The 17,684-nt window shown below is 38.4% G+C and overlaps 1 protein-coding gene across 4 annotated transcripts in view; it reads left to right on the forward strand.

The window, feature by feature from the left end:
• Positions 1 to 17,684, forward strand: part of khk (ketohexokinase) — a 65,239-nt gene that overhangs the window by 14,793 nt on the left and 32,762 nt on the right. For 2 of the 4 annotated variants that reach the window (XM_063053811.1, XM_063053814.1), the window contains exons 2-7: positions 311 to 409; positions 1,054 to 1,170; positions 9,211 to 9,342; positions 10,058 to 10,192; positions 13,500 to 13,572; positions 16,760 to 16,906. In XM_063053811.1, the coding sequence (XP_062909881.1) occupies positions 312 to 409; positions 1,054 to 1,170; positions 9,211 to 9,342; positions 10,058 to 10,192; positions 13,500 to 13,572; positions 16,760 to 16,906 (702 nt within the window). In that variant the 5' untranslated portion in view covers position 311. The remainder of the gene's footprint in view (positions 1 to 310; positions 410 to 1,053; positions 1,171 to 9,210; positions 9,343 to 10,057; positions 10,193 to 13,499; positions 13,573 to 16,759; positions 16,907 to 17,684) is intronic. The other 2 variants (XM_063053813.1, XM_063053812.1) reach the window with 2 other exon arrangements.

Here is a 17,684-nt window from a genome sequence, read left to right on the forward strand (position 1 = left end):
AGAAGTTCCCCCTTGCAGATGAAGAATATAAAATTGAACATTCTTTCCTAAAAGTGGCTTTTTTATGTTAATTATTGTTTTATATCTTAAAAAAAACAAGATTAAAACACAAGGAGATTTTGCATATTTCAATAAAATATGCTCTTTTCAGAAAGCACTGAAAACGTGGGGTCGTAAATGGACTATAGCCTCGTTATTTTAAATCATTTTTAAAATGCTATGCATTTTTAGTTTTAATTTTGGATTTCCAGTGTTTACAGTTTTTATTCCAAAGATCTATTCAATATTTACTCAATGTGTCTTGTTACAGAATGGCAGCCAAAGAGAAGCAAATCCTCTGTATTGGGTTAGTCTGCTTGGATATTATTAACGTGGTTGATAAGTTTCCGGTTGAAGATACTGATACACGGTAAATAGTACTTTTTTAAAAGGGTTAAATATAACTACAGTTCTTTTCTCAGTCATTAATAATTTTAATGGAATTTTTAAAATTAGTTCTAATTTTTTGACATTTTCTCTGGTAACTAAAGTAAGTCACAAAGATTCCTGAAGTCTGGCGAGTTGATCTTTTACCAATTTACCTCTTTCAGTCACAGATAGAGAATTATTGTTTCTTATTCAGTATGTCAGCATACCGGAGTAAGTATATTTAAATAGTACCTTCACCACTTCAAGATAGCCCAAACAACTGTGATGAAGTATTTTTGATGTTAAGAAACATGGCAACCACTTATATGTAGTTAGATTCCATAAATAACCACCTGTTAATGACCAGTTAGCAGTTTTTTAGTAATGTTTGAAGAACAAATATTGGGAAAATACCCTTAATGGCATTACAAAAGACAGTGAGCATTTTTTAAAGGACAACGCCTGTGACACAGCAGCGCTCCCTTAACTCTGCAATGGAACATCAGCTTAGAGTTTCTTCTCGAGATTCTGTAGTGAGTCTCAAGCCTCATACGCTACGAGTCAACAAAAGTAACATTTGAAAAAAAAATAGATTTTTGAAATTAGTGAACCAAGTCAAATTCTCAATTGGATTTATTTATTTAGATGTATATCTCAGAGGTGGCAACGTGGGGGTAACGCCTCCAATTCATGCACAGTTCTCTCAATACTTGGGGCTCCCTGTGGATTCATGGGCTCCCTTGCACCTGGACGAGTTTCTGAGTAAGTTGTATTAATTATTTTCACCACATAATTTTTCTATTGATATCATTGTGACATTTCTAACATTGTTCTTTATGCTTAATGATACTTCAACACTCCTGTTGAAAATCAGAAACTTTCAGGTGTTGGCCATTTGAAATAAAAGGAAAAATGTTTCAAATGCCTCACTACTCTGTTCTCTTTTTTGCATTATTTATTTTATATATTTCAACAGTTTGAAAGGTACACTTAATGTCAGAGAAATGCATACAACATACGTCCTGAAATACTTTTTCTTCGCAACCATCCACGAAAACAGAGGCATGCCCCAAAAAATGAACGACAGCTAAATGTTAGAACCCTAAAGCCCCCCCCCAGCTCCCCACTCCCGCACGTAAGCATCAGCAAAGCAATGATACCCCCCCAGCAAAAAAAAACATCGGCACCCCCCACCAAGCACTCAAGCATGCAGCAAAGCATCAATAAAGACACAGACTCGCAGTATCCCAAAGAGTACTCGTTCACCCAGTAATTTGACATACCACAGGCTCTCTCTCTCTCCCTAATAAGGGGGAAAGGGGTGTCTCCATTTCACAGCCAGAGGGGAGAAATAAGAAACAATTCGCTGATTTACAATGTTAAAAGTCCATTGCATCGCTTATTCCGAGCTCTGTACCAAAAGAACTCAGGTCTCTGGGCACACAGTCAGCAGCCAGCTTGCTGCTTTCGATCTTCCAACTCCCACGACGCACCGATTTCCTGCGGAGGCACCAACCTCAAGTCCTCCCGCCTCCAGAGCCACGAAATCCCAGAACCCTGAAGGCGCGCTAGTCTTCTAGGCCACGTCCTTGGTATATCGAATAATGGGTCCCATTCCCACAAAGAACCGAAGTCAGCGTGTAACTTCTTGTAACTTACAATTTTATGTTATTTTGCGGTAGCTGTGTGCAATGCAAATTTTACAACATATCAGTGATAACAAAACAGATTCTGAAATAACCTCACAATATCCATAGACAGAGAAACAATTAATGGTTCGGGTTGAAAACCATTCATCAGAATTGAGAAAGGGTGAACACAAGTTAGTTTTAAGTTGTTTTAAGAGAGGATGTACACAGTTGGACTTGTCCTGTAGCTCTTGTTGGTCACATGGAATGATGTAGATGACAATGGCTTCTAGGCACAAGCCTTATTAATCATGATCCCCTGTGCCTTGTTTGAGTGGAATGATAGAGAGTAAATTCCGTTTCTGACATTAGTACCTGAAACAGTAGCAAATGGTAAAGTAACTACATGTCAGAAGCAAAAACTAGAACTGATCAAGGAATAGTGCCACATTATTTCATTCCCACCACCCTTACTCAAACACAATAGATTTATTCCTGGATAACACGGGAAAGGTCCAGAATAAAATCAATTTAACGTGCAATTTTTATTGTTCAGAATCATTTTTTGTAAGCCAGATATAATGGAAATATCACTTAAACCTGGTACTTATAAATAATTCAGCCACATATAGAAAATGAAAAGAGTGCACAGAGAATTATTAAATTCAGTATTTTCAAGAAGTGCTGTACAGCTGTGAATTCCAAAGGCTGAGAGATAAACATATTTTAAGGAGTTGCCCTGAACAAAATATAAGGGAACATCCTACAATAGATGCTCAGACTAAACAAGTGTGCCCATATGTGGGACCAATAAACAAGAAAATAAAGAGGAAGATTAGTTGCAAAATTCCCACAGGAAAATGTGAGGTTTAGAGAGATTACTGTAGAGACATGGCAAAAATGTAACAAGATTAGGGGGAAAAATGAGTCCCAGAAGAAATGTAAAGCTGCAGGCTCAAACCATATCCGTACAGAATTCCTTCAATGCCTCAGCAGTAAAAGAACTCTTTGAAGCATAATTGTTACTGATATTCACCCTGTTTGCAATCCATAAGTTAGCAGATATTCTGAATGATTTATGTCCTCAAATATTTGCAAGGGTATACAGTATAATGAAAAACAGATAGACTCTGTAAATTAACGACTGGCATATATGAGATGGAAGTTGTAGATAGTCTAGAAGGATTTGAATCTAACAAACCCCGCAATAAATTACTTAATGTTCCCAAATAATAATAGAAATGAGAGACAAGATTTACGGTCGTGCTAATTATTAACAGGATACTACTAGACAAGGGAAAAGTGCCAGAAGTATCTGTTGCACGTATTTGAACAAACTCTGACAAAGCTGTGAAGGATATCCATGAACCAACTAATCCGACTTCAGGTCTATAACATAATTGAAATGTTTATAAAATTAGACTCAGGTTTATTATCACTGCCTTATGTGATGAGAAAGGTGTTGTTTTGTGGCAGCAGTGCAGTGCAGACACAAAACACAACAGATTATCAATAAGCAGTGCAAAAGAAAGGGAATAATAAAGTAGTGCTCACAGGTTCATGGACCATTCAGAAATCTGATAACAGAGGGCAAGAAGCTGTCCTGAATCATTGAGTGTGGGTCTTCAGGCTCCTGTACCTCCTCCCTGGTACTAGTAAGAAGAAGAGGGTGTGTTCCGGTTGGTGAGGTTCCTTAATAACAGGTGCATCTTCCTGAGGCACTGCCTCTTAAAGATGTCTTTGATGATGAGGACATGATGAAGCTGGTTGCGTCTACAACCCTCTGTATTCTTCTGTGAATCTGCATTTAGGCTCCTCCATACCTGTAATGCAAACTGTCAGAATGCTCTATAGACATTTGCAAGAGTCTTTGGTAATGTGCCAAATGTCTTCAAACTCCCGATGAAGTATAGCCACTAGCATGCCTTCTTCATGACTGCATCAATGAACTGGGCCCAAGGCAGATCCTCTGAGATTTTGACACCCAAAAACTTGAAGCTGCTCACGCCTCAATGAGACTGGTGTATGTTCTCCCAACTTCCCCTTCCTGAAGTCCACATACAAGTTCCTTGGCTTTTTCTGGTATTGAGTGGGAGATTGTTGTTGCAACAGCGCCCTACCAACTGATCTGTCTCAGCTCCTGTAAGTCTCCTCAATGTCGTCAGAGATTTTACCAACAACAGTGGTGTCATCTGCAAATTTTTCAGATGACGACTGAGTTGTGCTTAGTCCCGCAGTCATGAGTGCAGAGAGAGTAGAGCAGTTTACTTATCATCCAGGACATGCTGTCTTGTTACTATCATCAAAGACGAGCCATAGGAGCCTGAAGGGTCACAGTGAACCATTCAGGACAGGTTCTTGCACTCTGTCATTAGATTTCTGGACAGCCCGTGTAAACACTGAGTAAATTTAAGTATTAAAACTCAACATCAACTTATTAAACAACAGAAAACATTGTAAGGGGGCTTCAACCTCACAATATCTGAGCTGACCATGAAGCCAATCTAAGACTATCTGCTTGCACATAGTGCACATCCTTTATTCCCTGCCTACTCATCTATCTGTATAAATGTCCTTTAACTTTGGACATGATAACTTTGCTATCATATCTAATTTTACCACCTCTCCCACATTCCAGCCCTTGCGCTTTCTGTGTGGGAAAAAAAACAAAGGTGGCTTCACAAGTCTCCTTTAAATATTTCCCTCTCATTTTAAACCACGCCCTCTAGTATTTGACACCTTCACCCTGAGGAAAAAGACTCTATGTACCTTATCGCTATCTGTGTTAAACTTATATACAACTATCAAGTTATCTCTCAGTCTCCAATGCTCCAGAAAAGGCAATCTGAGTTTTATAGTTAATATATTCCAATCCAGGCACAATCTTGGTGAACCACTTTTGCACACTCTCCAAAGTTTTGTTCAGCTGCAACATGACTTGCCAACTCTTATACTCAATGGCCCGGACAATGAAGGCAAGCACTCTCCTTTAGCATCCCAAAATGCATGATTCACACTTGTCTGGATAAAAGTCCATCTGCCATTTCTCTACACAAATTTCCAAATGATCTCTATCCTTTGACTACCTTCCTCACATCCACAAGTCCGCCATTTTTGACCACAACTCCAGCAGCAAAGAATCCTGTAAGTAGCTGGATAAGCAACAAAATAGCGCTATGGTCCAGATTCACAAAAGATCTTACCTGATCAAACTCTGACCTTGAATCAGCCTTCAAATATAAACATTGGTCAAAATGTTAGTCACTTTGGAATGCTGGTTAGCACTGCAACAAAGAGTAACCATATAACCATATAACAATTATGGCACGGAAACAGGCCATCTCGGCCCTTCTAGTCCGTGCTGAATGCTTACTCTCACCTAGTCCCACCAACCTGCACTCAGCCCATAACCCTCCATTCCTTTCCTGTCCATATAGCTATCCAATTTTACTTTAAATGACAGTAACAAGCCTGCCTCTACCACTTCTACTGGAAGCTCATTCCACACAGCTACCCCTCTCTGAGTAAAGAAGTTCCCCCTCATGCTACCCCTAAACTTTTGTCCCCTAACTCTCAACTCATGTCCTCTTGTTTGAATCTCCCCTACTCTCAATGGAAAAAGCCTATCCACGCCAACTCTATCTATCCTCCTCATAATTTTAAATACCTCTATCAAGTCCCCCCTCAACCTTCTACGCTCCAAAGAATAAAGACCCAACTTGTTCAACCTTTCTCTGTAATTTAGGTGCTGAAATCCAGGTAACATTCTAGTAAATCTTCCCTGTACTCTACTTTGTTGACATCTTTCCTATAATTCGGTGACCAGAACTGTACACAATACTAATGCCCATAATGACATATTGATCAGGTAATCATTGTTGTGACTGACTAACACTGAGCCACACAGGAAATATTACTGAGAAATATTGAAAAAGATAGAGATAGACATAGAGACACACCATCCAGGAGAATATCACTCTGCTGACACATTTTATAATTCAACCAAAGATAAATGATTCACTACAGTTTTAATTGCTACAATGATCAATGTTAACATTTTTTATATATTCTGGTAAATTACATATTTATAGTTGTAGGACATCCCAAGTAGCAGAACAGTTTTGAACATTCAATACAGGTATCTGTTCATTAGCCACAGAGTATCAGTTGGAAGTTAAGTTGTGTACAGGTTTTATTTCCTGATAATTGGTTCTCATTTTAGTTGCTCCATAATGATGCTATCCATAATTTCATAACCCCAGAATGATCCTAACAGTCATCAATAGGTTGCAAGATATTTTGTGGATCTAATATCTCAAGCAAACAAAATCCATCATTATTCAGTAATTAGATATGCCCCCACCCTCCTGTCACTAACTGTGGTTTATTTTCAGCCCTTGCACCAAGTTACCATTTCAGGTAGAAAATGGGGCATCTGTTGGACACTGAGTGGTAAAAACACTGTTTTCTTCAGCACACTACTGGGTCTGATCACGTTGTGTCAAACATTCTGGCACAAGTCAGTTCTTTTAACTAGAGATCTCTCACTTAAACGTTTAATCCTCTATATTAAGGAGGAGGTGAGGATACAAAACCCCTCGAGAAGGATAACATGGAAAACATCAACACGAGGAACTCAGTAGGACAGGCAGCATTTATGGAGGAAAATGAACAGTCATCGATTTATGCCAAATCCCTTCATCTGCCTCACCCACTGAGTTCCTCCAGTTTCTTGTTGGTTGCTGAGATTTCAGCATCTGTAGTCTCTTGTGTCTCCAACAAGGAATAGATGTTTCATTTTACCTTGCAACCTCCTTTTTTTTCTCTCAGAGGGACCCTCCCTCAGAAGGGGATGTGATAAATATATCAAGTGTACAATAACCGGGGGATGAGAATCACAGGATAGTAATCAACGTCACAATGGAGAATCATATACAATCATCACCAGAATAAAACTGCAGCTATGACATGCCTGATAGTTTCACAAACATGTGATTTATTGCAATGGGATTGTCATGTTTCAGGGGAATATTACTCAATGCCTGATCACAGTCACAATTTAACACAAATGTGCTCACATGACAACTGGACAACTTTCTAGGTGAGCCACAGCAGGGTATGTAGCCATTCCAGCAGCTACCACACCACTGTGATTTACTTCTGCAGAATTGTTTTATTTGCTTGATATGAGAATACCTTTGAACTAAGTAAACCATACATTTTTTCTAAACATTGCATACCCAAATGCCCTTTCTATTTCATAACTTTATACATGGAGTTTTAATGCTCCTGCACTATGTGGCAGTCTTCCTTATGTGACTACGGTCTATCAACCAAAAATACCCAAACTTCTAAGAAGGTAGAGGTGCCTTCTTTGTGATGGCACTTACATGCTGGCCCCATATCAGTTCCTCTGATGTGATAATGGAAGGAATTTACTGACACTCTCCACCTCATCGGCTAATGAGGACTGATTCAAGGACCTCTGGCTTCTTCCTCCTTTGGTTTTTGCTAACGTTGAGTGAGAGGTTATTGTTCTGGCACCACTCAGCCGGATTTTCACTCTGCCCCGTTTGTTGGTTCATCACCACCAGTGATTCAGCCAACAGCAGCGATGTCATCAGTGAACTTAAACATGGTATTGGAGCCACACAATCATAGGTATAAAGTGAGTAAATCGGGGGACTAAGTGCACAGCTCCTGGTGCGCTCTTGCTGATGGTGAGTGTGACTCCTTGAGGAAAAGGTAGAACATAGTGGAGCTACTGACACCCAGACTGCCCTGCCTTTTCAAGCTCTAAACAAGGCAGTTAACAGACCCTGGATCACAAGTGTCTTGTTCCTGCAGTGTTCATTCCTGGGGTTAGCTCCCTGCGGAAGCTGTACCCAAAATATCTTTATATTTTTTCAGTTGCAGAGATGGTAATGAGAGTGTCCAGTATAAATCACAAAAACAGAAGTCTTGTAATCACACTGAACCTTTATTTTTCCTTGTGTATCTTTCTTATCCTTCAGTCATGGAGTGGTTTGGGTCTCTGAGGCTCCGCTTCACATAAAGGAATTGTCTTTTTCAGTCTTTTAATGCACTGAACTCACATGGGGCTCCCTCCTGATCATGTGTCCAGCATTCTATTCTTTACTTTTGGAGGCTTGACTTCTGTATCAGGATGGAGGCAGCAAACTTACACTAATTAGAGGATGGGAAACATACAGGTGAGGGATGAGTGATGGACAGTGCCTTTGTGTCTGGCTAAGTAGATATTTAGAAGATAGCAGTATCTTCAGTGGTAGGCCTGTCACACCTTTTGAGATCATATAATTTCCTACAACAGGAGTTCACACTCCAGAAGGAACAACTCAAGCCATTCTTGCCAAGCCTTTCCAATAGCGCCCCTCACAAATCTTCTCCCTGCTCTACACCACCCTGTTCACCACAGAAGGCCTTGCACTTGATGTCGATTTTATTAGTGATAGCTTCTGAAAACTCGTGTTTTCCCTCACAGCAGTCATAGTTGAACATTTCTGGTAAACCTCTTCTACGTCAGATGTTGAACTGCATTCTATGCACCCAAGTCTAATACATTTATCTATGTGAACAGATATAGACACAGCTTTGATCTCTGAGAGTATTCCACCTAACATATAATGCTTTGTTACTTAAAATATTACTCAACTTTATTAAACACATTTTGCTTTTAGTAAATGTGTTGGCCTTCCTTGATGAACCCATATGCACTTCATTTATTTTTAATGTATCCTGAAGTTTAGCAGGTGCTGGAATTCAATGCGCTGAACAATGTCAACTTCTAATATAATATTTTAAGGAGTTCATGTGCGTTGAATGGCATATAGTTCTGATTGATAATATATTGTATATTTAATATTAATGCAGAAATTAAATAACAGTTTGGTTTTAAAATTTACAAAGGAATGATAACAAAAAATTAAGATTTTTATTATTTCTTATACTAGTTCATGTTTTCACTGTAGTAATTGTGGTTGGATAAAGCAGCTTGTAAATTTTATACTCAAGCACGTTTATGTCATTGGCTAATTTTCAAACTACTTGATCTTTCAGGAGGCAATTCTCATTTCAAGTTGATAGTTGGCCTACCAGTGTTGACCTATTCCCTACGGTTACTTTCTAAAATCTTTCCTCTATAAATATCTCGCAGTTTTATTTGTGATGACCTCAGACGATATGGGATTGATGTGACTGTGATTGTTCATGCAGAATCATCCCTCCCAGCCTCCATTGTCATCAGCAACATAAACAATGGCTTACGTACCATCCTTCACACAAACAGGTTTGTATGCGTTCATGAGAAGCCAACCAAGATTGGAAGCAAAACGAAGGGAACGTTCAACTCATTGCAGGGTATTAACAGATTCTTGTCTCATATTCAGAGTCATATTTTGCAAGATTCTTGTCTGAGTTCTCTGGCAAATATAAATTCTCTTGTTTAAAGAATTCAGGTGTGAACATCACTCAGCTTTTCAGCACCTGAATTTTTTTGCATTGGAAGTTTGGTTAGATTTCCACCCATTTAAGATCAACAGATTAAAATCAAACTTTTCTTACCTGTATTTCAGTAGAGTATTATAACCCAAGTTACACTTAAAAATAACAAAATCTCTTATTTGTAGAAATTCAGGATACTTTATTACATATGTTCCATTTAAATGCCAGTGTTGCTGAAGTCTTTTAGTTGCTGATTTTCTCCTTTTGGAATGGAGCAGATTTAATGTAAGATTAATAACATTGATGGGAGATGCCTGATGGATCACTTAAGGTTAAAAGCTGTCAGCAGCCACTTGTGGTTGCAACAAACAATGGCAATACTTCTTGACTTCTAGAAATGTGGGCAAACAGTGATTTTTTTTTAAATAGGTAAAGCAGTTTCTTGTGGCCAGCTCTATAGACCAGTTGTCCTGAATGTTAACTTTTATTTTTGGACATCCAGTAACACCAAATTTTTCTCATCTTTGTTTTCTATGCCTTTGCCATTTCCCATGGTGAAGTTTCATTACAGATGATTTTCAAAGCAGAGGTATTAATGTATCCAACATTGTGTGGCAGCACGTGGGAGTTACACCTTGTGCTTGCTGTCTTGTGAACATTAACAATGGCTCACGAACAGTCATACTGTCCGACATGTAAGATTTGTTGTCATTTCAATTTTGATTACCTATATTTTAAAATGTAACAATGCAGAAATATTTCTTTCTTGCCCTTTTAATATTGTAAGTAGTACACTGCTTTTGGCTCAGTGAGTAAAAAATAACAGGGTAAATTATCAAGTTACATAGTAGATGTACAAAGGTCCACTTCAAATGCAATCATGCACAATGTTGAATTGAAGTCAGGAATGCAACAATATGTAGTTGGTCTCTGTGTCACTAATTAAGGCTTGAGGGGGATAAACAGCATCATGTCCCTTATTCAGTGACCACTAACACTGCTGGAATGGATGGTGGGTGAAGATGGAGTAAAGCCTGGTTACCATGACCTTTATGATGAGAGAGTTATGTTCAAACATACAGAAGGAATGACTGTTAAGTGAAATGCTCGAGAGGATTAACCATCCTGGGAACAATCTACGGCACAATATCAGCATTTAACAATCTATGCGAAGGGAGAGCGCAACATTTTTTGGAGTCTCTCAATCCAGTTTCCCAATTACAAGAATCATTGACGGACATTGTCTTTCAAACAAAAGACATTTTCAAGTTTCTTGACTTGCGCCTGGGATATATTGTCCCATAAATGTTTTGGTTATGTGGAAGTCTCCATTAACCCAAAAGGGACCATTTCATTATGGAGGTTTCACTGGAGTTACATTGAAAGTTGTTCTTAAATTAAGGCTGTTTGTCTATTGCTTTTTCAAAACTACAATTGAATTCAAAATAATACTACAGGTTGAGCACCCCTTATCCGTAATGTCTGTTTCGGAAGCTTAGCCATCCAGGAAAAGCAGTCTGCTTGATTGGCATTCCATTCACCTGCTTATCCAATCAAATTACCAGACAATGTATTTTACACAAATAATTAAGTGAAGAAAGAAACAGGCTCTAACATAATTTAAATATTTTAAGTTTTTATAGCCTCACAGAAGATTGACAGAGAAATCACAAACTTCCCCCCCCCCCCACCCTATGATGTTTTTCAGCTGTCTTTTATTTAGAATGAGGTTAAGTACAAGGCCATTTGCCACCTCAAAAAGCATGCACCCCAAAGGTATTCCCAAGGGTTTCCCTGTCACTGATTTGGAACAAAGAAAATTATGGCTTCAGCATATGTGACAAACAGCCATGATTGCTGGTGTAAGCAGCATGATAAAGAACCATTGCCTGTCAAACAGAAGTCAAATTCATCAGCATCTCCAATATTTTCTGAACGGCGCACATTTTGCAGCAACTTCAGGGTGAGTGACTAGGAAGGGTTGGGCTTGACAATCTAGCCCTCACACAGTCTCTACCATCAGAGCAACGTGCTTGCAGTGCTTACATTGCGAGATGAAGCTTGTCAAGATGCCTTCAACAATTCCTCTGACTCTGACACCTTAGCTTCAACCATTTGCTTCAGTTAAAGCAAAAAAAAATTTGTACACTTATCTGTATTTATCACTATTGGTCATAATCAAGATACTTTATCTAATAGATGGGTGTAAATTCACCACGGAGACAGAAGTAATTCCCGAAGCAGCCCACTACTACAAGGGCAATGTGCAATAAGTGCTGCTCTTAGTAATGCCCATTTTAAAAAACTGCATTTCTCACTTAAGTTTATCCAGCTTTCCTTTAAATGCAAACATAGTATTTACCTAAATATCTTACGTGAACAAAATTTATTATCTCTTGCCTTTTTATTATTAACTTGACTTTTCCACACTCCTCGGGGCATCTGTCTTTCACCAAGGAATGAAACAAAATGACTAGTTTTCTCTTGGTGTCCTAAAAAGGATTATTTCTGCATTGGCACATGTAACACTTAACTCTGCATGGTGCTAAAATCAAATATATACATGATTATCAATAATCAATTCAAACACTTAAAAATTGCAGTTTATGAATGGAAAAAATTGTCACACGTATCATAAAGATGAAAATCAAGACTGATTTGTTTATAGGTTACACAATCAACTATTCAGTTCCTGTATCTTCTTCCACAGTGTGACTTGTAGTTGTACTGCTGTCATTTCCATGAAAGTTTGAGATTTTACAACATTTTTTTTAGACTCCTAGCTTAATAAACTGGTAGTATGTATGGAACTGCTTACTCCATGTGTTTTCAATTCAGTGCTGGTGTGACCTCAGGTCTGATCTTTGCATTTTATGATCTAATTTGTATTTGAAAAGAAGTACTTGGAACCACTTCAAACTTCTTCCCATTGAATTTAGTGTCAGGTGTGTTTTTCAAGATCAACAGGCAAAGCAGATGCTAGAAGGACAAACTGGCACGTCTTCAAAGGTTAATAATCAATTTTTTTTCAGAACCTTTTTGATAATTTGACCTTTAACCATTGACTTAATGCTAGTTGAATTTGGCATTGTGTTTGTTCAGCGATAGCAAATCTATTAATGAGCTTGGCACTTGTAGAGGTACATGGGGTGGGGTGAATGTTGAAAGGATTTGGTAATTATGAGTTTGTGGACTACAGGAATTTTGGAAGTACTGACAACACCTTTTACATTAAAAGTTGTCTGATGAATTAGCAACAGAGGTAACATTTACTTTTTTTAAGAAGTGCTCTCAACCTAACTTCACAAATTAAATTCTGGACATATACTGATCTGCATCCTATACATATGAAACATTAAAGTGAAACAGTCATACCTTTTGCAATAAACTGATAAGAATCCCATTTATTGGATATCCATCATGGGTCAGAATTTTGCTTGTGTCCTCCCAAACTCACTTAAAGCACTGTCCAAATGCGAAATTTAAAGTTTTTCATTACTTTCCTGGAGAACACTGACAAGAATTCTGTTTTTGTTTTAAATACTTGTCTTTGGGCAATTGCCCAGGTACCCAAGGAACTATTTGCTACTACTGCACTTGTGTGTATGAAATCTGAGTTTCTGCCTGTACACTTGGAAGTTCACAGTGCTTAGGACGAGAGAGTTAAGAGACAAGTGAAAGCAATCAACAGCAGTTGGAAGGGTGAAACTTAGTAATTGAAGGTAACAGGGTGTTTCGTATTTACCTCTCTATAAAATGTCGAAATTTTCATTTAATGTTCAGTAATTTTATGCATGTAAATTATATGCCTATATTTAAATCTGCATGATCCTTATTATAATTACAAGTTAATATAGTGCTTTCCTATAGTTAACACATTTGTCTAAATGCTCTCTGTAATGTAACATTTGTCAGAAATATGGAATGTCTTGTAAAGTGTAATCACCTTAGCTACACTGCATAACACAAACACAAGTTTAACTTAAACATGATTATATTTAGGAATCTACCAGACGTTACTGCCAAAGATTTTGGGAAAATTGATCTTACACGTTACAAGTGGATTCACTGGGAGGTAAGTGTTGGCTTCTGTAATGTAGCCTTTCATATCATGTTAGTGATATGACTATTGCAACAGTGGAAATGCAAAGTTATTTTTGCAGTCTTCCCTGAGCCAGTAGTTTTGATAATGTCTTTTCACATTTACCAAATAATCACCTTTGATATCCCTGAAATAGGATAGGAGAAATGAGCAAGTAGTTTCTCAATACTTAAACCAGCCTTGCCTATGAGCTATAATTATAACTACTTTAGTGACCAAAGAATGGGCATACTGTGGACTTTTTTTCTGTTTGGGAATAGTTTTGGCATTTATCTAACCTTTCGAATATTGTGCAAACTGACATTTTTAAATCAGAATTTGGTTTATAAATAGTATAATGCACTGTAGATCATAGTTGTCTTTATGGTTTCTAACAATACAGAGTTTTCTGTCTGGAACTACAAAAGGAAAGAATTTAAACAATTCCTTTAACTTTAAACTGGCTTTTTAAGGGCACATTTATGGACTTAATTAGCATTGTTAACTTACATATTAACATTTATGGTGTTTTCCTCATGAAAGTGGTTATTTTCATTTTAAGGGTGTGAAGATTTTGGGGTTCACCCAGATTATAAATTGATAGTTTTAAAGGAGCTAAGGTCTTCCACAATGATCTGTTTCCACCTCTGAAACTTTAATGAGAGTCTAATTCTAAAAACATTGACAGCTCATTCAAATTCATACAATACTTTCAGACCCTTCACTAAATCATAAGCCTGCCTCAAATTTTAGATTTTTTTTCTCCCATCTGAATTATTCAGTCTTGCAAATTATCACTTTCCCCTGAGTTTCTCATTTAGGACTGGCTCCAAATGATCAAATATCCTTTGTAATTTAGTCTAGTCGTGGCATGTCTCAATTGTACACCCATTTTCTCCAAAATTCAGTTTTTCCAAACTGTTGTCATTCCCCATCAATTTCCAGTCAAACCTTTCAACAAGTCATTACAATTCCATCAGTAAATATTGGTCTTAAAAAGATTTGTCATTTGATAAAGATAGGCATCCGTTAGTCTCATGAGACCATGGATTTGTGCCTTGGAAGGTTTCCAGGGCGCAGGCCTGGGCAAGGTTGTATGGAAGGCCAGCAGTTGCCCATGCAGCAAGTCTCCCCTCTCCACGCCACTGATGTTGTCCAAGGGAAGGGCATTAGGACCCATATAGCTTGGCACCGGTGTCATCACAGAGCAATGTGTGGTTAAGTGCCTTGCTCAAGGACACACGTGCTACCTCAGCAAAGGCTCGAACTAGCGACCTTCAAATCATTAGACGAACGTCTTAACCACTTGGCCACACACCAACACCAAATATCATTTATATTTGATTTAAATACTGAAATTGACAATCACCTTCCACTCAACAGTTAAATAACTGAATAATTAAATTTCAGTTATAAACAGTGACAAAAATTACTTATCATATAAAGACATAGCAAAAAAATAATTTTATGGTTACAACTTTCGATTGCTTTTCCAAAATTACTGAATGCCACATTAAAATGATACTATAACAAAATAGACTCAAATCCAAAAACATTGAAGCTCAACTAAGTGAGTCTGACTTCTGTCCTGATGAAATGCAAGGCCAGGCACACCAAATGAAGGACCCTTTACAGTTGTTCACGTCTTCTTCTCAACCAGTCCATCAGGATAGAGGATGAATTCCTTCCACTCCAGTTCTGTGGCTTAATAGGTGATGGAAAAGTCTTCTGGGTTCCATAGATCCTATCACATGGTGTTTGATTTAGAGTGGGCTTCCCAACCTTTATGCTGTGGATCAATGTCATTAAGCAAGGGGTCTGTGGACTCCTGGTTGAAAACCCCAGATTTCGAGGGTGGGTAGACCATCTTGGAAGTTATATATTCCTTTCATTGTTGCACATAGCCTTCTCTTGTTTCTGTTGTAGAGGCTTGAGGAGATCAGTGCCCTTCATTGCTCATTCTCAGTGTCAAGCAGTCAAAGCGTTTCCCATGAACTGGTAATGATTATGATGATGATACCACATTAACAATGTAATTACTAGCTAGTTTCATCTTGCAGACTTCACTACACTGTACAAGACATTGGTGGGATTGCAGCAGGAATGTTTCGTGCAGTTCTGGTCACCAGATGTGATTGTGCTAGAGAGGGTGCAGAAAAGATTCACAAAGATGTTTCTGGGACTGGAGGGCTTGAGTTATGAGGAGAGAGGAGATAGGCTGGGACTGTTTTCCCTTGCAAAGGAGGCTGATGGATGTCTTTGTAGAGGTTTATAAAATGACGCTTGATAGAATAGGGTTGTCAGTCTTCCCCCAGGGTAGCAGAGTCTTAAACTAGAAGGCATAAACTGAAAGTGGGGAGGAGGAAGATTTAAAGGAATCACAAGAGGCAAGGTTTTCACACAGGAGAATGGGTATGTTGAATGAGCTGTCAGTAGTAGTGATAAAGGTAAATACGCTGAATATTTAGAAAATATTTGGACAGGTACATGGATAGGAAAGCTTTAAAGCATATAGGTCAATTGCAGGCAGCTCAGGAAGTCAACTTGTTTGGCATAAGTTGGGTCAAAGGGCCGGTGCCTGTGCTACATAATTCTTTCTCTATAGTGTATGCTTAATCCTTCCAATTCATTAGCTGATCATTCTTAGTCAGTTCAGGTCTCCAGAGGTTCTATGTGACCACCCAGCACTGTTTAGTGCTTTTTACACAATCCAGATGAAGTAGAGCCATGGTCCAGGTGCCAATAACCAAGTTCACTTCATCACCTTTGTTTGCAGAATGTGCAAAATAAATAAAGAGGCTTTAAAAACAGTCTGGTGGACATCATGCAGGCCGTATGACTTTCCTCTTGAACCCTATTGAGCACGAGTCATGTCTTAATACTACGGATATTAGCTTGGATGAAGTTCTGACTTTGATTTGCTTGTCAATTGAGTTGTTGGGTTGTATTCAGGTAGCAAGTGATGCCATTTCTCTTGTTTTGACACTTCTCCTGGAGGTGTCCATGACTATCCCGTAGGACAATGTTTTTTCTAGGGAGTTATGTTAATCTTTAATAAATCATCCAAAAGTGGAAATATACCATGAACCTTTTACCTTTCAAATTCTTGCACGTCAGTGTATTTAATTTTTAAACTCACAATTGCATATCATGAATCTTCATAATTGTCATTGGTATGTAGGGCAGAAATGCATCCGAGCAGATTGCCATGATGGAGCAGGTCGAACAATACAACGCCAATGTACCAGTTGAGCAACGGATTACCACTTCTGTGGAAATTGAGAAAACAAGGGAAGAACTGTACCAGCTCTTCAGACATGGAGACGTGGTATGTTTTGTTCTAGAAATGTTTAAGGTCAAATTTAATCGTCATTCAACCATACACATGAATACAACCAAACAAAACAGCATTTTTCCAGGCCCAGGCTGCTCGACAGTACCAACAGCACAGAGCACATATAGTTGTGACAGCAGAAAAACATGCAGTCACAAAACAAATATAGTCAAGTCCCTAAATGACATGGCCTGTAGATTGATGGTGCATGGGATGTTGTCCTGGACCAGCTTGTTTTCCACCAAGCGAACACTAGAGGGCAGCACTAAGGGAAAGGGCCCCAACCCAGTACGAATTCCAAAGCACTTTGAGGCCTCTACTCTCTCCAACACTGCCTCTGGTGTGGCCTCTCCAGGGAGGCTACACACATGACACCACAACAAGAGAGCCTGTTTTGTGCAACAGCTGAGGTAAACACAGCTTCTCCCACCACTCTCGCTAATGAATCAGACATACTAGATTCTGAATCAATGTCCATCAGGGTCTTGCAATCACAATGAAAACATCCAAGACAATCACTTGCACCATTTGCTGGACTGTGCACCGTCTCTGCACAACTACACCAAAAGTCCAGGCAACAAAACTAGTAAACACAACGACATTACGTTTACTAATTAAACCGGCCTGTTTGTTAACATTAATAATGTTTGCACTTATACAAGATCACATTGCATCACTACATCTTAAAGGTATTTAAATATATTTAAATACTAAATGTACTTAAAGTGTTCATTTTTTGTGGAAAACCAAGTTGTTAATTACCAGGCTGGTA

The sequence above is a fragment of the Mobula hypostoma genome, chromosome 7, assembly GCF_963921235.1.
Source record: "Mobula hypostoma chromosome 7, sMobHyp1.1, whole genome shotgun sequence".
In the NCBI taxonomy this organism is placed as follows: Eukaryota; Metazoa; Chordata; class Chondrichthyes; order Myliobatiformes; family Myliobatidae; genus Mobula; species Mobula hypostoma.